This window comes from Penicillium rubens (genome assembly GCF_028828025.1).
Source record: "Penicillium rubens strain IBT 27055 chromosome Unknown utg000002l_segment0_segment0, whole genome shotgun sequence".
Lineage (NCBI taxonomy): Eukaryota > Fungi > Ascomycota > Eurotiomycetes > Eurotiales > Aspergillaceae > Penicillium > Penicillium rubens.
The window spans coordinates 8,980,596-9,000,928 of record NW_026890600.1 but is presented as its reverse complement, the minus strand read 5'-3'; the positions used below and the strand labels follow the sequence as shown (position 1 = coordinate 9,000,928).

At 51.0% G+C, this 20,333-nt stretch overlaps 4 protein-coding genes across 4 annotated transcripts; 2 read left to right on the top strand and 2 right to left on the bottom strand.

Moving 5' to 3' along the window:
- Positions 1 to 1,432: 1,432 nt before the first annotated feature.
- N7525_005842 (PE repeat family protein) lies at positions 1,433 to 5,863 on the top strand (the record flags this gene model as incomplete). The annotated part of the gene is given in 4 exon segments (XM_061213530.1): positions 1,433 to 1,579; positions 1,599 to 1,818; positions 1,908 to 2,351; positions 2,427 to 5,863. 4 exon segments carry the CDS (start codon positions 1,433 to 1,435, stop codon positions 5,861 to 5,863), a joined length of 4,248 nt encoding a protein of 1,415 aa, XP_061070551.1.
- Positions 5,864 to 6,339: 476 nt separating this feature from the next.
- Positions 6,340 to 7,695, bottom strand: N7525_005841 (uncharacterized protein; the record flags this gene model as incomplete). Its single annotated transcript, XM_002564368.1, has 3 exons — positions 6,340 to 7,059; positions 7,118 to 7,436; positions 7,502 to 7,695. 3 exons carry the CDS (start codon positions 7,693 to 7,695, stop codon positions 6,340 to 6,342), a joined length of 1,233 nt encoding a protein of 410 aa, XP_002564414.1.
- Positions 7,696 to 8,447: 752 nt separating this feature from the next.
- N7525_005840 (gamma-glutamyltransferase family protein) lies at positions 8,448 to 10,449 on the top strand (the record flags this gene model as incomplete). The annotated part of the gene is made up of 4 exons (XM_002564369.1): positions 8,448 to 8,612; positions 8,677 to 8,695; positions 8,762 to 9,111; positions 9,172 to 10,449. 4 exons carry the CDS (start codon positions 8,448 to 8,450, stop codon positions 10,447 to 10,449), a joined length of 1,812 nt encoding a protein of 603 aa, XP_002564415.1.
- A 2,181-nt stretch (positions 10,450 to 12,630) lies between these two features.
- N7525_005839 (uncharacterized protein) lies at positions 12,631 to 13,816 on the bottom strand (the record flags this gene model as incomplete). Its single annotated transcript, XM_002564370.2, has 4 exons — positions 12,631 to 12,741; positions 12,793 to 13,324; positions 13,379 to 13,512; positions 13,565 to 13,816. 4 exons carry the CDS (start codon positions 13,814 to 13,816, stop codon positions 12,631 to 12,633), a joined length of 1,029 nt encoding a protein of 342 aa, XP_002564416.2.
- Between the last annotated feature and the right edge of the window lie 6,517 nt (positions 13,817 to 20,333).

Below are 20,333 nucleotides of genomic sequence, written 5' to 3'. Positions count from 1 at the left end.
CAAGTTGGATGCAGGAATTGGCGGACGTGTTGGTTTAGGAGTGGCCGGTATTGACGCGAATACCGCATATGATCGGCTGTACTCCGTACACCGTTATAGGCGGAATTGGAATGTGAGAATATCGAAGTTGGCAGGGAGAGTTTGACGTCCAAATCCAATGCGCAATATCACCTGACCCCGAGAAACTCTGTGTTCGGCGACCTTTTCGTTTACTTCAGACATTGATGTCTAATTGATGCAGTCCACGATATCTAACTGCATATTACATCACCATTCCAACTGCTGACTCCCTTACAGTCGAGTGTCACAAGAATAATGTCCTTGGACAATACTCTGAAGTGTCGGTGTCGAGAGTGGAGATTCCACTATCCACGACTCCATCAGCTCCATAACAACTTCATCCCCAACCACCCCGTTTCGCTTTTCCAGTTTGTTTCTATGAATAAGGCAGAATTTTGCTGGAAGTCCCATTCCGATATTTGCTCCCCCTAATACCGGATCCCTTTCGAGGTTAATTGCCCTGGTCTCTCCACCGATGTATTTCGTACGCCTGCATCCTATTTGCCGCCGTTACCGGGACACGTTGGGCAGAAATGGGTCTGCATCACCTCTGCGTCGCCCATCGATTTCGCTACTGAAACATTGCCTTCGTGGCTCTGTGTACATCTACGAAAGTTCCCTCGGCCCAATTCAGTTCTATTCTCGTCGCAATATGTGTCTATGTGTAGTATCCAGGCCCAAAAACAAACCAAAAACAAGGGGAAAAAAATCAAGTCAATCCAATTCAATCCAATTCATTCGGTGGCATCCACCCCACTTCTACAGACCCAGTTTCTCCATGCTCCTGCAGCACTACCTTTCCTATCTTGACCGATGTGCCCTCCGATCCCCAATCCCGTATCGCCATTTACTGCTTGGTGCTGCAGCTATTCCTGCAGGTGGGGTTCGTACTGCTCCCACCCGGCCCTAACCAAGCACCGGACCTCACTAACCACCCTGGAAATGGAGACCCGACGACCGACGTGGCCCAATGACAATTGACTCCATCGGGCAGTTCATTGGTGACGTTCAAGGGCCCAAGACCGTAATGCACTTTGTTGTCGTCCCATCCGACCGCATTGAAGGCGAACTATTATACGCTGCCTCACCATGACTGTCCAATGCGACCTCTGTGTCACCAGAGAAACAAGCATATCCTTCCTTTCCCTTTTAGTACTCTAATACATGAGGTACCCTACCCAGTTTCACACTCCTCAATTGTCCATCTTTTGTATCTTTTGTTCCTCGATTTCCCTTGTCGCCCCATACTTTTCCGTGCATCGTACCCGACAAGCCGGCTTGTCAATTTCCCATTGAGCCGGTTCTCGTCACATCACGCGCCAGTTAGCCTCGCCCAGGCTTTCGATATATGATACGTCATTGACCGGGGATAATGGCCGGTAAGAAGAAGAATAAGAAGAACAATAAAAACAACAATCGCCCTCCCGCCGGTTCTGCACCACCCCCTGAACTAGAGAACAAAGACCTCGTCGACCCTGCCCCGGACCCGGCGGCAGCCGCTGTTGAGGATGACTTACAAGTATGCCGACCTCCCTCAGTTCTCATATGCATCGGTCCAACGTCAATATTCGACCTTTGACTATGAGACTAAATCTTTCCAATTCTACCCTGTCACCTATTCAACGACCGATCTGACCGAGGGCCAAAACCAGGACAACAAGGAGCCCACCACCGACGAACCGGAGAAGGACCCTGCCTCTGAAGATCCCCCTGCCGCTGAGCCAAGTGGCGATGACAGCCCGCCCACTGAGACTACAGGTAAGTGCATGTTTCTGAAGATGATGGGGTTTATCATCGAGGAATCCATGTTTTAAGTTTTGTACTTGATATTAACATACAATACTCAGATTCTGCGGAGGCTGCCCCAGAGGCTAAGGATGAGGGCAAGGATGAGCCAGCGCCAGACGCAGAGAATCCAGACGAAGCTTCCAAGGAGGCCGCCGTAGAGGACGCGAAACCCGCGGAGGATGCAAAACCTGACGACGGTGCAGCGCCCGAAGGTGAAGCCAAGCCTGAGGGGGAGGCGAAACCTGAAGAGGAAGCCAAACCTGAAGAGGAAGTCAAGCCTGAAGAGGAAGCCAAACCTGAAGAGGAAGCCAAGCCTGAAGAGGATCCAAAGCCCGAAGGCGACCCAAAGCCTGAAGATGAATCTAAACCCGAAGGCGGTGCGGCGCCCGATGACAGCGCAGAGCCTAAAGAGGAATCAAAGCCTGAAGAAGACGCAAAACCCGAGGGGAAAGAAGATGCTCCAGCAGGCGAAGGCGCGAAAGAAGGTGATAATGGCAACAACGGTCAGTGGCCACACTTACATTAGATCTTACGAAGCTGACAGTATGTAGATGAAGATTTCCCAGATTTTGATCTAGACGTTGATCCTGAGGCAGTAGCAGCCGAGAAAGAGGCTGCTGCTAAAGCGGCCGCTGAAGACGCCCTAGAGAATGGGGAAGATGCACTGAAGGCCGATGAAGCACCTGCAGAGGAACCAGCAGCGCCCGAGCCACCCGCGGAGGAGCCAAAGCCAGAGGAAAAGCCAGCGGGCAAGAAGAAAAAGAAGGGCAAGAAGGGCAAGGCCGCCAAGGCAACCGAAGAGCCAGCACCCGAACCGGAACCAGCCGCCGAGCCAGAACCAGAGCCAGCTGCCGAGCCCGAGCCAGCTGCCGAGCCCGAGCCTGCAGCGGAGCCAGAGCCTGCAGCGGAGCCAGAGCCTGCAGCGGAGCCAGAGCCTGCAGCGGAGCCAGAGCCTGCAGCGGAGCCAGAGCCTGCAGCGGAGCCAGAGCCTGCAGCGGAGCCAGAGCCTGCAGCGGAGCCAGAGCCAACGCCCGAACCAGCTGCCGAAGCAGCGGCGGAGCCCGAACCAGAACCAGCTGCCGAAGCAGCGGCGGAGCCCGAACCAGAACCAGCAGTAGAATCAACACCGGAACCAGCTGCCGAAACAGCGCCGGTGCCTGAAGCTGAGCCTGAAAAGCCCGCAGATAATCCTCCTGATACCCCAACCCCAGAAGAGCCAGCAGCACCTGAGCCACCCGCGGAGGAGCCAAAGCCAGAGGAAAAGCCAGCGGGCAAGAAGAAAAAGAAGGGCAAGAAGGGCAAAACCGCCAAGGCAGCCGAGTCAGAGCCAGCGCCAGAGCCAGCAGCAGAGCCAACGCCCGAACCACCTGCCGAAACAGCGGCGGAGCCAGTGCCAGAAACAACACCAGAACCAGAACCAGCCACCGAAGCAGCGCCGGAGCCTGAAGCATCACCTGCAGCAGAAGAAAAGGTGCCCGAGGAAACTGTCAAGGAGCAAGAGCCGGAAGCTACGCCAGTTGAGGAAACACCGGCTGCCGAACCCGAAGCTGCTGCGGAGGACAAGGTGGAAGCTGTAGAGCCCGAACCAGTCGAGGAAACCCCCAAAGAGGCACCCGTCGAAGAAAGCACTCCAGTCGAGCCTGCCCCCGAACCTGCTACCGAGCCCGCTCCTGAGCCTGCCGCTGAACCCGCCCCCGAACCAGCTGCTGAACCAGCTCCTGAACCTGCAGCTGAGCCTGCCGCTGAACCCGCTCCCGAGCCAGCTGTTGAACCAGCTGCTGAACCTGCTCCCGAGTCTGCTGCTGAAGCTCCCGCTGAGCCTACTCCCGAACCAGCTGCTGAACCAGCTCCTGAGCCTGCTTCCGAACCTGCTGCTGAGCCTGCCCCCGAACCTGCTACCGAGCCCGCTCCCGAACCAGCTGCTGAACCTGCTCCTGAGCCCGCCCCTGAGCCTGCCGCTGAACCCGCTCCTGAACCAGCTGCTGAACCCGCCCCTGAGCCTGCCGCTGAACCTGCTCCCGAACCAGCTGCTGAACCAGCTCCTGAGCCTGCCGCTGAACCAGCCCCTGAGCCTGCCGCTGAGCCTGCTCCCGAGCCTGCTCCCGAACCTGCCGCTGAGCCCGCTCCCGAACCTGCTCCCGAACCAGCTGCTGAACCAGCTCCTGAGCCTGCCGCTGAACCAGCCCCTGAGCCTGCCGCTGAGCCTGCTCCCGAGCCTGCTCCTGAACCTGCCGCTGAGCCCGCTCCCGAACCTGCCGCTGAGTCCGCTCCCGAACCAGCTGCTGAACCCGCTCCTGAACCTGCCGCTGAGCCTATTCCCGAACCTGCTGCTGAACCCGCTCCTGAGCCTGCCGCTGAGCCAGTTCCCGAAGCTCCCGAGGCACCTCGCGCTGAAGAGGAAGCAGCGACTGAAGATGCCCCCGCTGCCACAGATCATGTAGAGGAGCCTCCTACCCCGGAACCAGCGGCTGAGGCACCTGCTCCTGCCCCGGTGGAAGAAGCACCCGCTGCCGAGACACCCACAGAAGCTGTAGCAGAACCGGAGGTTGTACCCGATGAGGCGCCAAAGGAAATTACAGAGGAAACACCTGCTGACCAGCCAACGCCCGAAGAGCCAGCTCCTGTCGAAGCAGTCCCAGCTGAGACTCCGGCAGCTGAGGAATCCCCGGCTCCTCCGGTAGTTCCGGAGGAGGCCCCAGCTGAGACACCAGAGGTTGATGCAGCTGCAGTCCCAGCCGAGACTCCAACACCGGGAGAGGCACAGCCTGAGACACCGCCAGAGGAGCCAACTCACGAGCCCGAGGCTGCCAGAGCCCTCCCCGCCGAAGACCCACCTGCTGAGCCAGTCGCTATCACCGCTAGCGACGAAGTGGCGCCCGACGAACTAGTACCACCCCCAGCTGACCCCCAGCCTGAGGTGGAGATGATCGACGCTGGGCCTCTGGGCGAAAGCGCAGAAGCAGCCGCAGCCCGCCACTCCCGACGCCGCAGAAAGCGTAGCTCGCCGATCGAGGGTGAGCGTCGACACTCCAAGACATCGTCTGAAGGCCGCCGGGATCAACTCCAGCGCCAGAAGAGCGAGCGAGGCATCCTCACCAACCGCTGGGCGAAGGCACTGGAAGAAGCGCGACGCCAACATGACGAGAAAACTCAATTGGAACGAAAACAGCGCGCTCTCGCCGAGGAACGAGCGCGCAGTGGCATTCCTGCCCCCGAGAAACTGAAGCGCTCGAAGAGCTCGTCCAAGGAGAAGGTGAGGGAGAAGGAGAGGGCAATGGAACCAGAAATGGATGTCGAAGTCATCGAATCCAGATCCAAACGCCGCACCTCTGACACTCCCTCGAGCCAACCTCTCGAACGAGCCCGCTCAACCAGGACCTCTTCATCGAAGCAGGTATCAACACCGATACCCACGCCCAAACCCCGCGCCTTCCTGCGGTACATGACAGAAGGCAAATCGGATACCAATGGGCCTTTGCTGCGTCTGAATGCCACTAAGGCTTCGCCGCCCATTGAAAGACCACGCCGGTCATCGACAAGTCATAGCAGTGGCAGCCGTCACGGTCGTGCGGAGCATGAAGAGCGACAGTCTGATGGTCGGTCTAGTGGATCACGGTCAAGACGCGAAGAGGAGCTTCCTCGCATCGAGCGCACTGAGCGTGCTGAGCGCAGTGAGCGCGTTGAGCGCACTGAGAGTAGGAGATTGCGACGCTCGTCGACGGCTGAGCATGGTCGATCCAGGGAGGAGAGGAAGGAGAGAGAGAAGGTGAGGGAGAGGGAGAGGGAGAAGGAAAGGGAAAGGGAGAGGGAGAGGGAGCGTGTGCGTGAGCACGAACGTGAACGGGAAATAGAGGGAGATATGGAGAGAGAGAGGGAGAAGAGGCCTGAGGGCTCCTCCCGGCGTTCCAGGGAGACAAGAGAGGCGCGCCATCATCGTCGCCACAGACGCGAGGAATCTCCTCCCCGAGAGGAGTCGAAGCTAAAGAGTCTTTGGAGAGCGATTGCTGCCCATTGAGACCATAGAGATTGTTAATTTGCGTTTGTGATTTGCTTTCATTTCGACCTTGTCTTTTACTTTAACCGGGGGGTTTGCGGTTGGACAGAATGATCTATATGTGACAGTGTATGCTTGATGAATTTGTGCTTGCATTGGGGAGCGAATCATTGCAGGAGTACTTGAATTTTTTTTTTTGCCAGATTTGATTCAATATGCATCAACTTGACAAGGACTTTGATTTTGGAGATCGTCATGATTCGCATATTTCTTATAGCTTATTTGAGGCTATCTCGAAGCCATCGTAGTATCTCTCTGTTTTTGACTCCCCGGTACAATCCCATCATTCGTGTCATATTTCATGCTGCATGTCATTTAATGCAAAGTCGGTATCTTGGCCAGCATCAGTCGTGAAAAGCAGGAAAGCTGCCCGATCACCAAATGCCACATGCAACATGCAAAGCCCTAATCCAGACAGCCAGAATAAGCAAAATAAATCAAGTCTGCTCGATCTTCGCCGGTATCACTCTAGAACACCACCCACACCAACCACGATACAAACCTTTCTCCTCTCTCTCAAGATAATTCCCCGTCTCCCTCTCATCCTCATACTCAACAACACAAGCACCAACATTAACCCTCTTCTTAGACTTGTGCTTAACAACACCACCCAACCCAATAACTTCCTGCCTGAAATACCCAGGCTCCTCGTCATCATGGCTATCCGTCGGGACACCTGCCCCCTCGTGACCAAACGACGGAGGAGCTGGACTTGCAGTGCGACTTGTATCACTCCCAGATCCAGACCCCTCATCAGCCTCACAGTCAACCTCGAGCTCAATCTCCTGCGCAGCAAGACAGCTCTCACCACGCCCGCACTTAACGCCCTGGCAGCCTTCACCAATGCCAGTACCTAGCCCGCCGCCGAGGTACGTGCTGTAGCGCGTGCGCCACGTCCAGACACGACGGTATGTCGTATCATTACTGCGCAGAGCCATTCCACACTGCGTGCACAGCCAGACAGCTTCCTCGCAATTACAGGGGCTGCGCGCGAACGCAACAGCCGCGACGCTATTCTCGTCCCACCGGTCGGGGGCTTGCGGGTCTGAGGTTGTGTAGGAGAGGTGGGAGGAGAGTGGCGCTTTGCCGCAGGGTCGGCAGAGGCGGCGGATGCGGTTTTTCAGGGCTGGTTGGGACGGGGGTTTGATTGTGCAGTTCTGCAAGAAGCTGGGTTTAGCGACTTGGTAGTCGTTGCTAAGTGTGGATGTGGCTTACTCTGCATACAACCTTGGCGCAGCGTCGACATTCGCCCACCATGTCGCGCGCGCACTTGCTAACCTTCCCCCGGGTCATACGGGTCTGCTCGCCGCTGGGACGGCTTAGGAGTCGTATGACTGATTTGACGCTGTCTGGGAGGACAGAGCCACTGTCTAGCATCTCTGCTAGGGTTTCGATGTATTCATTCTCGCATCGGAGGGTCTCTTTCACTAATTGGTGGCGGAACGGTGCCAAGTTCACGTGGAACTGGCGACATGTGCTCGATAGAGCATAGAGAGTATTCAGGTCGATGGCGCGAGCGATTTCTTTGACGATGCTATGGGTGAACGTGTTAGCGGGATCTGAATCTTATTCGCCGGTTGTTGACAGTCAAATACATACGGATAACAGCTCAAAGCCGCTGAGAATCCATTCCGATTGGCGTTTACAATCTCATCGGTCGTTTTATTGAGCGAAGAAGGCGATGTGGGTAATTCGGCCGGGTCCGACGCGATGGGGTCCATCAAAGGGAATGGCTTCTCCAAGTGTGCCGATCCGTCAGCAAATGCATCGTCGAGGTCGACAAACACCACCATGCTGCTCCATCAGAGGCCTTTCTCAGGATCAGTTTCATCAGATAAGATCGGGGGGTCTTTATAGTGCCCCGTTCATCAGCCTAATGAAGTTAAATGGTCCGTGGGTGGGATGATGGCGGAGGGGCTAATTGCCGCTCCGACGACCGGGGCGGTGAGTTACGTGATCTTTCTCTCCAGCCCTGGAGGCTATTTGACTGTTGGACTTGTCTTTTTCAGAAATGAGATTTGGTGCTTTGGATGTGGATAAAAGCAATGATCAAACGCGATACGTCATACTCCCTCACAGCCAACCTCGGCCAGAATACCGGGGAGGGCCACGCTCAACTCCGAGATATAGCCCTGGAGATACACATAACTAATGTCCTTTGTTTCCTAATCAGGCAAGAGACGCCCTTTTATACCCTACAGCTGTGGATCCTCCAGGCCCTTTCATTTTGGTCTATACTATTCCTATCTATTCCTATCACATCAAAGAGTCCAGGGAATGGAGTTCTATAACATATGCGAAGTACATAGTGGACCCCAAACGGAGGATGTCCGGGTATTTATCTAGGTAATTAAAAGTTGGAGTCATCCACGGGTTGATTGAACTTTCTCCAATCAAAGTTACCGCCTGAGTTACCGAGGAACCTTCTTTCCTTTCATCCTTGGGGATATTAGTGGGGGTAGATAAGCCTTTGATATCCCCAGTTCCCCCCTCATATATTATCTATCCCCCACTCTCCCACTTCTCCATCCAAAGCTCCAAAGCCATGCCGCTCAACGCCAAAGCCGTATACGCCCGCTCCAATGCGGACTATGTCCCATTTCCCAGTCGACGGAGTACCGTCCACAGCACCAAGGGCATCGTATCATGCACCCAACCACTAGCCGCTGCTGCGGGTCATAAGATCCTGAGCCAGGGTGGAAACGCAGCGGTATGCATCCTGTTCAATTATATCTATCGCATCCAGCTATACTGACTTTAATACTCTTGTCCAGGATGCCGCTGTTGCTGTCGGTAAGCCTCGCCTCTATTTCCATAACCACAGCAGGAAACAATAAAACTGATCGCATGCGTCTACAGCCGCTGGACTCAACATGACTGAGCCTGGCTCCACCGGCATCGGAGGTGATATGTTCTGTCTCTTCTATAATGCCAAGACGAAGAAGGTGCATGCGCTCAATGGTTCTGGTCGGTATCCTGGGAATGCCAGCTTGGAGAAAATCCGCAAGGACCTCGGTTTGGCCCCTGGTGAGCCAGGGAAAATGCCCATGTTGAATGCGCTATCTGTAACTACGCCTGGAGCAGCTGCGGGATGGGTGGATACAGTTGAGAAGTTTGGTAGTGGTAAGTTATCGCTCGAGCAGATTCTACAGCCTGCTATTGAGCTGGGGGAAGAGGGATTCCCGGTGTCGGAGCTTTCGTCTCGGCTTGTAAGTATCCAATTTCCGATCATCTCCAATCTTAATCGCACTATGAGCTAACCCCCGCAGTGGAATGGCTCCGAGCAAAATATCCGCAATGCATCTCCTAACTTCCGTGAGATGTTGAAGGTAGATCCTTCAGCCAAAGATGGCGTGCGACCCCCGCTTCCAGGCGAGATCATGAAGAATCCCACTCTAGCGAAAACTTTCCGTGCGATCGCCTCGGAGGGCAAGAAAGGATTCTACCAGGGTCGGATCGCAGAATCCATTGTCAAGGTGGTGCAAGATCAGGGTGGCTACCTGTCACTTGAGGATCTAGCCTATCATGCCGAGATCGGGACGCAGGAAGTCGACGCAATTTCACTCAAGTTCACTGGCCAAGACATCGTTTCAAAATGCACACCCGGCACAGATGGTGAAGCCAACCAAGGCGTTGAGCTCTGGGAACACCCACCAAACGGCCAAGGCATCGTGGCGCTAATGGCACTCGGCATCATGGAGGAACTCGAGAAATCAGGCAAGATCCCCAAGTTCACCGAGGCCCAGCATAACTCAGCCGAATACCTCCACGCCGTGATTGAGAGTCTGCGCATCGCCTTCGCCGATGCGGCCTGGTGGGTCACAGACCCAGACGTGGAACGCGTGCCTTCGCAGGGCCTACTCGACCCCGCGTACCTCGCAGAGCGGGCGAAGCTGTTCACACCCGAACGCGCAGCGGATATCATGGACCACGGTAGTCCGGCGCACAACCACTGCGACACGGTATACTTCGCAGTGACGGACGGCGAGGGCAACGGCATTTCTTTCATCAACAGTAACTATGAGGGGTTCGGAACGGCTATCATCCCTGCCGGCTGTGGCTTCACGCTGCAGAACCGTGGTGCCAATTTCTCGCTGCAGGAAGGCCACCCCGATGTCCTGGCTCCGAACAAGCGGCCATACCACACTATCATCCCGGCCCTTATCACTAATGTTGCGGATGGCTCCTTACACTCCGTTTACGGTGTCATGGGTGGCTTTATGCAGCCGCAGGGCCATGTACAGGTTCTGCTCAACATGCTTGCTTTCGGGTATCATCCCCAGGCAGCGCTGGATTCGCCGCGCTTCTGTCTCGCAGCGCCGACTGACGAGAGTACGGACCGCACTGTGTTGGTTGAGGAGGGTATTAGTGATGCTGCTGTGGAGGGACTGCGTCGTCTTGGTCACAAGATTGAGGTGTTGACTGGTTGGAAGCGAGCTATGTTTGGTCGCGGCCAGATCATCCGTTCGTACCATGATGATGGGAAGCTGGTTTATGCTGCAGGCAGTGATCTTCGAGGCGATGGGATGGCGTTCCCTTTGCTGTAGAGCGACGAAGATCCAAATTAAATTGCCGACTATGTTGTAATTGCATAGTCACAGGTGATCAGCCATCAGGAAGTCCAGGCTTTTGTTGGCTCTTCCCTTTTCTTAAATCGTCTTCATAGCTCTTTACCGGCGTACAACCAATGAATATGCAGCCTTCTGCCCATGTTACAGCTAGGCTCAGATAAAGGTGATTCGTTCCAATACAATCGGTTTTAAAAAATAAGAAAGAAAGAAAGAAGAAGAAATATTATACCATATCAGCGTCCGACGGGTTATGTACCTGTAAAACCTAGGAAAGCGATGTGACAGATGCATCGATATAAGGATATATCGGGCAAACCCTAGAGGTGATAGAGATCAAGCCAATTCCCCGATTCCTGCAGAAGTCAATTCCATAAGCCTTGACGCAATCTTTGCACTGGAATTCGCTACAACTGTGCCAGTGTAAACGGAGTAGTCTCCATCACTAGACCACTCCATCCTTGCACTCCTTACCAACAACGACGCACCGATCCCAATCCAGAATCCCCAAAGCAAAGAGCAAACGCACATCATCACTCATGCAGGCAGGTGGTCTGAACAGAAGCCAAGGCCTCAGAAAGCCGCGTGACTCCTCGAACCCCTGATCGACACGCCAGACTAAGGTGCTAACGTGCCCCACAGCAGAATCCTCGACAGCTCGAGGCTCCGTGCTCCGTACTCCGTAGAGGTAAAAAGCAATAAAGCTCCTGACATTGATCACCAAAAGTCAATGTCAACATCTCAGCATTGATACATCAGCATGCTGATAAATCAAACGATTACCAACCCTCAAACACCCAGTCTCGAAGCAAGCTATCCATGGATATACTCCATACTATTTGTCCGTAAAACCCAATTCTAGATCGAAGCCCGGAAACCCACCATGACAACGCCCCATAGAATCCACAGCGAATTCCAAATCCTAAACGCTCCATTTCGAAAGATTTTACTCGCAAGACCTGGAAAATCAGTCTAGCGGGAAAAATAGGGTGGGGAGAACAAGGTGGGGAGAGCAGGTTCGTATACCCCATTGAGGATAGCCCGGGTGCCGCGTTGTTTACTCCGTGTCCAGTGTTATCAAATGGGTTTCGGGGCGTCCGGGATAAAGTGGAGATAGTTGAGGCTTTTATTCAAGGGCTAGAGTCTACGGAGTACAACATAGGACCCCAGAGCTACAGCCGAGCCATAATTGTGGACATTTGCTGGTTGGGATTGTAACCTGGACCTTGAGAGGTTGGAATCGAGATTTTGATATCCTTAGGGGACGGTTTTGGGCAAGGCTGTACCTTCCAAATGTCCAGGCGTGGGCTTCCCAGGTTCCAAGGTTTGTTCCGCTTTACATAAGCCAAAGTTTATGCCCAGGTGCCCAGGTGGTTTTCCATGGAAGCCAGTTCCGCTCGGGTCGGAGATCGCTTTATCTCGTTTGAGTCCATGGTGTGACGGACAAGGGAGCCATGGGTGTTGATTTAATAGAGTTGAACTTTATATCGGGAGTTTTTATGGATTTGGTTTGTCAATTCATCGAATTTGGAGCTATACATTTATATAAAATGCTGGGGGTATGGTGGGATCATCCAGAAACGAAAGTTGCAGTACATACGAGTGGCCTGCATGGGTATAAATGATATAGTGGACAAGAATAGTAAAAAAGAAGAAAAGAAAAGAAAAAGACAATCATGATCGTGTCGTCAGAAAAAAAACATAAAGAAACACATCAAACAAAGGAAAAAGAAACATCAAATCTAGTTCCCCAGTTGGGATGCAAGACCAAAGAATTAACCGATATCGGGAGGTGCTTATCTTCTTTGTATTTGGAAGAATTGTGGGCGCTGGAAGCGACCGCGACCGGTGGATCCGGAGTCCAGGTGGTCACACTCCGGACAACGGAGACAGGTGGAGCGACCTGCTAATGACGATTGAGCCATTTGTATGTTTGTAGGGAGTCGAGACCCTCTCTAAGGCACACCAGTGGCCCCTCGGGATTCCCGTTGGACCCACAGTATGTTTTCTTTTGCCATGGAGCCCAAGGTTTTCCAGGGCTGTTGGGTCATCCGCGATGGTTTCGTAGAGGCAAATGCCTGGGTGGTCGTATAGTCATGAGATTCGGCCGTCTATGATCAATATATATTGGAATTTGACCAAAGACCTTCCATGATCTTTTCACATCCCCCAGCTCACGGGCTGGAACTGGTGCATGGAGTGGACCTGGTCCTCGTAGGGAAGGCAGTCTGCACTGGACCACGAAGGAGAGGGGTAGTGGCACTGAACGGGCTGGAGATGTATTAGCGAATATTTATACAAATAATAGCGAAGAAAACTCACTGGCTGGATCATATTCTCCCCCATAGACATGGGAACTAGATGCGACGAAGGCACGCCGGCATCAGCATCCCAGCGGAGGGGAGTGTGCATCTGAAGCGGGGACGAAGTGACTTCGCCATTTAGGATACTCTTTGGGTACTGGTCGAGGACAGACACAGACGCGGAAGAGATGGAGCTAGAGTGGGAAGGAAGAGAGAAAGTCGCATCCGACAGAGGCGAGGGGCAAGTATCTGCGGGGGAAGAGTAGAATGGGCTGTCATCAACGGACTCGGGGAGCTGGCTATGGAAAGCCGGGCGGGGTTGTAGGGGCAAGTCGACGCCGCTCCACATTAGTGAGCAGTCGTTGTTGGCCAAGTCCGGGTGAATGCCAGGAGCCACGAGTGAGCCGATGGACATGGAGTGTGTATGGGAGGTTGCAGTCAATGGCATTCCATGGTCCATTGACATACAGCGCGGGACGCCGGACTCATTCACGATGGGATTTTGCTTGTTGGATGCCCATGAGGACTGCTCTGATTGCGATTCGAGTTCGCTGCCATTATTGTTAGTATGCGCCGTCTCGCCAAAGGTTTCCCGTGGTACTCACTGTCTCTCCATGTGGCGCACAAGTAGATCAGCGCGGTGGAATGCCTTCTTGCATCCTTGTGTTGAGCAGCGGTACGAGGCCTCGGGGTTGTGGTTCAACTCATGGCGTCTTCGGTGCTCAGCCCTGGTGAAGACCTGCAACGGAGTCAGTTTGTTTGATCCGAGAGGTGTATATGGTTGCGCCGACCTTTCCGCATGCTGGGTATTGGCAGGCATGTACACGCTTTCCCTTCTTGGCCTTGCTAATGCGACGGGTGGTCGGTGTATAAGTGACGGGCACATTCGCATCTGCAGGAGAGCTTGGACGGATGTTGTTCTTCCGGCCCATGTTGGATTTGGAAGCAAGTTGTTCAGGTTCTGGTGAAGAGGAGACGGAAGGCGAGTTCAAGACAGAGACGATATGGTTTGGACTGATGCGCTCAGTGGATCCGCGGGTCATGATTGGTAAAGGAGAAAGAGTAGATAGGTAGGGAGGAATGGGATGTAAGATATAGATATGAGGCGGGCCTGGATTGTTCAGGTAGAAGAATCCTGAAAGATGATATGAAGAAGAGAGGAGGGTGGACTGATATAGAGGGAACGATATGCTCCTACAGATCTACCAGATTAATAAACTTCGAGGAAATTGGAGGAAATTAATATGTGCTAAAATAAATAAAATAAAATAAAATAAACAATAATAATAATAATAATAATAATAATAATAATAATAATAATAATAATGAATTAATCCCTAAAATATTCATGCTAATAATAATGACAACAAAAATAAATCCAACATAAGGCTAACTAAGGCTAACTGAGATTAGATTCAGGTAAAAACAGCACGGGCGTGGAGGCGATGATCGCTCTGCGGGATGATCAGAGCATAAGCCGTACTAAATTTACACAGGGGCATGCATGAGAGCCACGAGTGCGGCTGAGGCGCACTTTCCAGTCCGCCCTTAGATGATCCATAACAAGAAATTGGCCGTTAGCTGTTGGTTCGAGATAGCGCAATTTCGCTACCGTAGTCACGGAATGGGCGATATTACTATGGATTATTTAACGTCTATTACCTTAGTTATGTGAAGTGGATAGTGCTTTACTCCATAAGAAGAAAAAAATTTAATCGAATTCCAAATCATGTCCCGTCCAAATTTTTTGAACATAAAAATTCCCCATTGAACGGGAAACGAAGCCGCTTAAATGGCTCTGATATTCCAAATCCCGCGTTGAACGTGGAGCAGCTTTCACAATCGAGGGCTTCGGTCCAAGCTCCCACGGGATACAACGGGTTTGCCCCATCGGAAAAGCTAAGGTGCATTATCAGTGGGGCGTGCGCTGGTTTAGGCAACTCGCAGGACCAGAATGGGAAGCACTATTCCCAATATGGTATGTAGGAGGCTCACAACAGGGCTGCATGGATACTACTGATTGGCTCGAAAATTTTCTGAATCAGGAATACAGTTCGAACATAAGATCTACATTCCGACACTCTCTATATTCTTTCTTGCTTCCATTCATAGCAAAAGTATCAATTTGGGATATCTTGGATATCATGGGTAGGATCTCAGGAAGAACGGGAGATCCGGTGGATCCTTGGATTCAAAGCCTCAACCAAACTTGAAATCGACCAAACCGAACTAGCCCGACCCCACTAAACCAATAAGAGAAAGGGCAAAAAATCAAAAATCGAAAATCAAGAAAAGGCAGAGTCAGCCTAGTGGCCCGGTGCCCTTGGCTGGCGTGTCTTGGCATTTTGTTTTCCAAGGTTTGCCCTTTTGTTTCAGTGCGCCGATCCTTGACTTTTGAGGGGGAAACGGATACCCCAAACTCCGGGCACCGACCTCAAAAGGTCTCGGTTCGTCCGGGGGAAACCATTCGGTGGAACGGTTACTATATTATCTACTATATCCTACTATATGGTGCATACAACTATTGATTTACGTACTGTGAAGTATATGAATCCCTATACATACCATCTTTTCCCGGGGCCCCAACACCAAGTACCTAAATTGCTCTGCACGCGGGCCCCATGCGACATTGCATAACCGGAGAATAGCCCCGGTCGCCCTCGTGGCAGAGCAAGCATCAGGAGCCAAATGCCAGAAAACATCTCACTGCATTAATACACTATCTATAGCAAGATTAAGGTCCTTATTTTACATCGTACTACTGCATCGCTAAAACACGCTATGTACACTATCCCTGCTTCCCCTAATTTCTGGAAAGAATCCTTCGTTCTACTAAGCACATCTCTAAAAGGACCAAGGAACAATAGACTAAAATAACAAACGGGAATGCACACTATGCAGGGGACTTTCGAAGGATGATTCAAGGCCACAATATGTCCCGCTCTGACGCCTCGCTATCGCAATTGTTTATCTATCAGACAAATCACGGGCACTAGGTGGGTGGCTGTGGGGAGGGAGTGGAATCGGTTCTCGCACGATCCACCATCTGCAATCTGCAATACTCCGTGTGTTGCCGCAGATTCTGAGGATCCACGATGAGAATCTTGATCTGGACTGCAAGGCATTCTTGCAGGGTTCTTGAAACGAGAGATGGAAACCCAGAAACAGAAAGAGTCACATATGCAGTGTGCGGGAACTACCACAGCCCTCTTTTTTCCCAGCTTCCAAGTTTAGACACGCATAATGCATCTACCCTTGTCTATACAAGCCAAGACCGGGTCTGGTCCATGACTGATCGGCTGGTGCGGCTAGGGTCAGAGAGCGGGCTTAGCCTGGGGTTTGGACGGAGTACCGATGAAATTAAAGCTTTTTTTTTTTGTCTCTGGTTTTCCCTTGCCCGGACAACTATTACATTTGATCGTCGTTTGCTATCATAGTCCTGTTGTGCATAATCTTGATCTAAACCACTTCTGGTGTAGAGAGACACCATATTAATATGGAAGTGTATAATTGTGGGGCAATCATGGTCCTTCTAAGAGGGATTTCAATGCCCGGGATCTGGTTCGCGGTATTTGCCCCCTGTGCTTGCAATTTCCCACATGGCTTGTGGTTTATTATTGTTAAGCCTCCTTCCGCTTCTGCTTATTAGTGTCTGTGTGGATCATAGAGACTGCTTCAAATATTACGGATGAAGGGGCGATATCGCCAACTCATCTCTTTTTGATATTAGTTTTTAATAGAATATAGCGTTTGTTATTTCGTAGTGCTGGGTTAGACGATGTTGATGCGGACTTGGATATTGAGTATACTGCTGAGCCACCGGGAATATACTCTCTACTATGAATCTATATTAAGTCTATAACACCTTCCTTGTTAAGATGAAGATTACTCTGCATGATCATATCGATTCTGGCATAGTACAGATGTCGACGGCAAGACGGATAAGCCTTGCGCCTACAATAGCAATGGGTGCATGAAGAGCATGAAGAAGTGCATAGGAGTGAGGGTGGTGATCAATATACAACGAGTCAGGGAGCTCGATTGGTGTTGGTTCTTTTTTTAGATGCTTACTCTGTACAACACGGGACATGCCAGTCTGTGCACGCTAGACCTGAAGTAGTAAACGCTCTCTCCCCAATTCGTTCCTGATCGACAAAATCGCCAAACTACTCCCAAACTGGCATGGAGTTGCAAAGGTCTTGGCATTCGAATTAAATTAAATTAAAAATCAGAGCTATCAACGTGACCCCCATGCTCCTAACCCTTTAAAGTATGTGCGGGATTCCTACATAGGCAGGTGCCCAAGATCGACATGGGCGCACCCCAGAGTTGATCCAGGACTTTTCGAGTACACCCCTTCAAAAGGTTTGGTTTACCTCTCTGGATGACTTTGATGTCGACAAAATAAATAAATAGAAAAGACATACAACATAGGGAGAAGAGTAAAATAAAAATAAAATAAAATAAAATAATTGGCCGATTTAGGAATATCCAACATATAACGGCGTATATGCGGCCTTTCATTGTCCCCACCCGGCCCCCCCCTTAAGCTTTAGAGGCTCTTTGGTTCCGACCAGTTCACTTTGGCCAACAGGTGGCCCTTCCGGGTCTCTTTCGTCCCCAGATTAATCGGTGAGCCTCCTTTTTAGCCTCTCGTGATGGTGGATCTCCGGATTTTCAGGATGGTTAAGCATAGAAGAAGGAGGTGGTAAAGTTGCGGATAAGGCTGATGGCGGTGCGCATATATGCTCCTTGATTCTGCATATTTAGCAGTAATATAGGAGGAATGTGCTCTCATAGATTGTTCCATGGAAGGTGAAATCTCACCTCAGATCCCGTGGAATCTGCTCTGATTGGTGGAAGTTGTATTATTTCTGATTCGCCGAATGAGATAACCCGCTCTCGGTCTGGGCACTCCCTGCAAAGGCTCTTAACTTGAGTAATATCGCGCAATCGGTTACTAAAGTGAGAAACGACACTAAACTCTTCGCTACACATACTCAAATTAGTGAAAACAGGATATCTGATATTAATGCAAAATACATACCCCTGGTCCGGGACAGATAGCCGTGACCGTTTACCACGGAATTGCGGCTATTCCTCGGGATTAACCGAAAAAAGGAGGTATCGGCTATACCCGAGGAGGTTTAGGTAGCTTTTCTCTCAGTAAATTTACCCCTTTACTTTGTATATCTCAGATACCTTCCAAGGTCAGCAAAGCTCAACCCATTAGGGCGAAATCAAGGTCGAAATTAATTGCGCCCACGTGGAAAATGCCCTAGAATGCGCTAAACTGCCAGAAAGCGACGATTGCAAGCGGTGCTGTACATTATACTAATCGGGTTAGTTCAGGTCCACTCTGGTTATACCGTTATCCCCGCCCTGAGGATACTCAGGTATGACCTTCTTGATCTTCCAAGGTTCCAAGGTTGTTTACTGCTGTCTTGTTTCAGTCGACATCTCCTTCTTTCCATGGTTAGCTCATATCTAGCACGTGGTTAGTAGCGCCACAATCGTCACCTCGATCCTTGTCTCTCGGATGTAACGGGCATATACGTGGCTCGATGCACCACAAGATGTACATATTAATGTGTTTAGTACTTTGTTTCCTGCCAAGCATGGCCTAGAGAGTCGAGAATGTGATCGGTCTGCGCTCAAGGTCCATCGCTGGTGATGAGTGAGCCATTTGTATTCCCAGCGGGTTCCCCTGCATTGACTAAAGCAAACCATCCTGCCCAGGTGGATACAGCATACTTGCAGGGATCATTGAAGAGATTAACCGAATTTACGGAGTATGGCGACTCGTAATGAGTCAGTCACCTGTACACTTGTCACTTCCGACAATCCCTTTATACAGGTCCCGAGATCTACCATACCTACCCGGTGCTATATCATAGCATGTTGTATACCTACCTAGGTAGGTATACATCGCCATCAGTAATCTGCCTATGCTTCCTGTTCCTGGGGTACTTCCCCACACTGACTCAGATCGCAAGCTTCCACTAAAAAAGAAAAGGAAAGCAAGAGAGTCGAGGTCCGAACCCTACAAAGTGGAGCAATGATTTATTCAATACAAGAATGCGTCCTGATTCTCTCGTTCTCTCCTTTTACAGGAAAAACTTCGGCGTAAGCAGAGTTCTCCATGCATTTTCCTACGTCGTCTTTTGCAGGTATACGCTAATGGCGTAAACCCCCTGCATGCTAAGGTTACGTTTCAGATAGCCCCGTCGATCAGGCCATGCCATGTGCCCACCTTTTGCAAGGCAGATTTCGAGGTGAGCACCGTTGCCTACTTCTGGTAACGATCGTTGTTTTAAGTCATAACACTACTATCATGGATACAACATGCCTACAACATGCATGCTCTCGGAAAATTATGTATAGCGGATTGCAACACTAATTTATTTCTCCATAATATACTTGTCTTGGCTTTGGGCTTTGTTATTTGCTAAGAAGAAGAAAAAAAAACCCCTTTCTTCGAGTTCTTATAGCAAATCACAGCCATGTACTCAGTACCCGTCACTGCCGAATCCAACAAGGACATTGCCATTAATTTTAAATCCACTTCATTTCCTCCCAGCTTGCAGGGGGCTTGCAGCAAGGATCATGATCCTTGTAACCCATGTGGCTGCATTACACCAAAACGGCAACGAAATGAGAGCTAATTTAGGGCACGTAACCATGTAGGCACTACTGCAGCATATGCATGCAGAGAGCTAGCTATTTTCAGGTAAACATACTGCGTACGAAGCATTGACTGTTTACTCAAACGGGAATAAGTGACTCTCGCGTTTCATGTCCGTGACCGTGTCCGTGTCCGCGGACACTCCGCGGACAACCCTGCCAGTCAGTAGATCAGGAAGGTGCTCGTGCTGATCTAGGCTGTTTTTGGTGTCTTTGCTGTCTTTATACTTATTTATAACCATTATCCTCGATATAATTAGTCTGCATAGTACTACTTACTTGGGATTTATCCGATCGGCTCGGTAAAATCGCAAATCATATCCTAGTTATCCTCGAGCAGGGAAGAATTAACGCAGATTATTACCAGGTACCTTTGGGTCCTAATAATCGACTGGATACCTCCCAAGAACCCGACATCGGGGATTCGGGTTTTGCAGGGATTTGGCTATAGAGCACAATAAAGGGGTGTAAACAAGCTAATCTTTGGACAATTATTTACTCCAGATATTGCAGTGTCACAGTATGGGGAATAGCTAGATCTACAATACTGTACACGAATCATAGCCGATTTTCCCGATTACCCCTTTTCTTTTTCATTTCCCTATCATGCCTTTCTTGCTATACGGAGAGTTGTAACTTCCGACATGCGACGGAGCTAATTCCTTCGCTCTAATCCGTTCCAGACCACATGGCCAAAACTGTGGGCCTCTTGTAGATCACTCAACGGGTGTCGCAAAGTGCTCCCCAGTTTGAAGTTCCTACAACATACATGTATCTAGCCTACTTAGGTAGGTTGTTTAGAGAGACACTAAGCTCAATCCAGCTATATACTCTTTTGAGACTTCCCAGCATACTGGTTATTAGCCTGACTTCTAG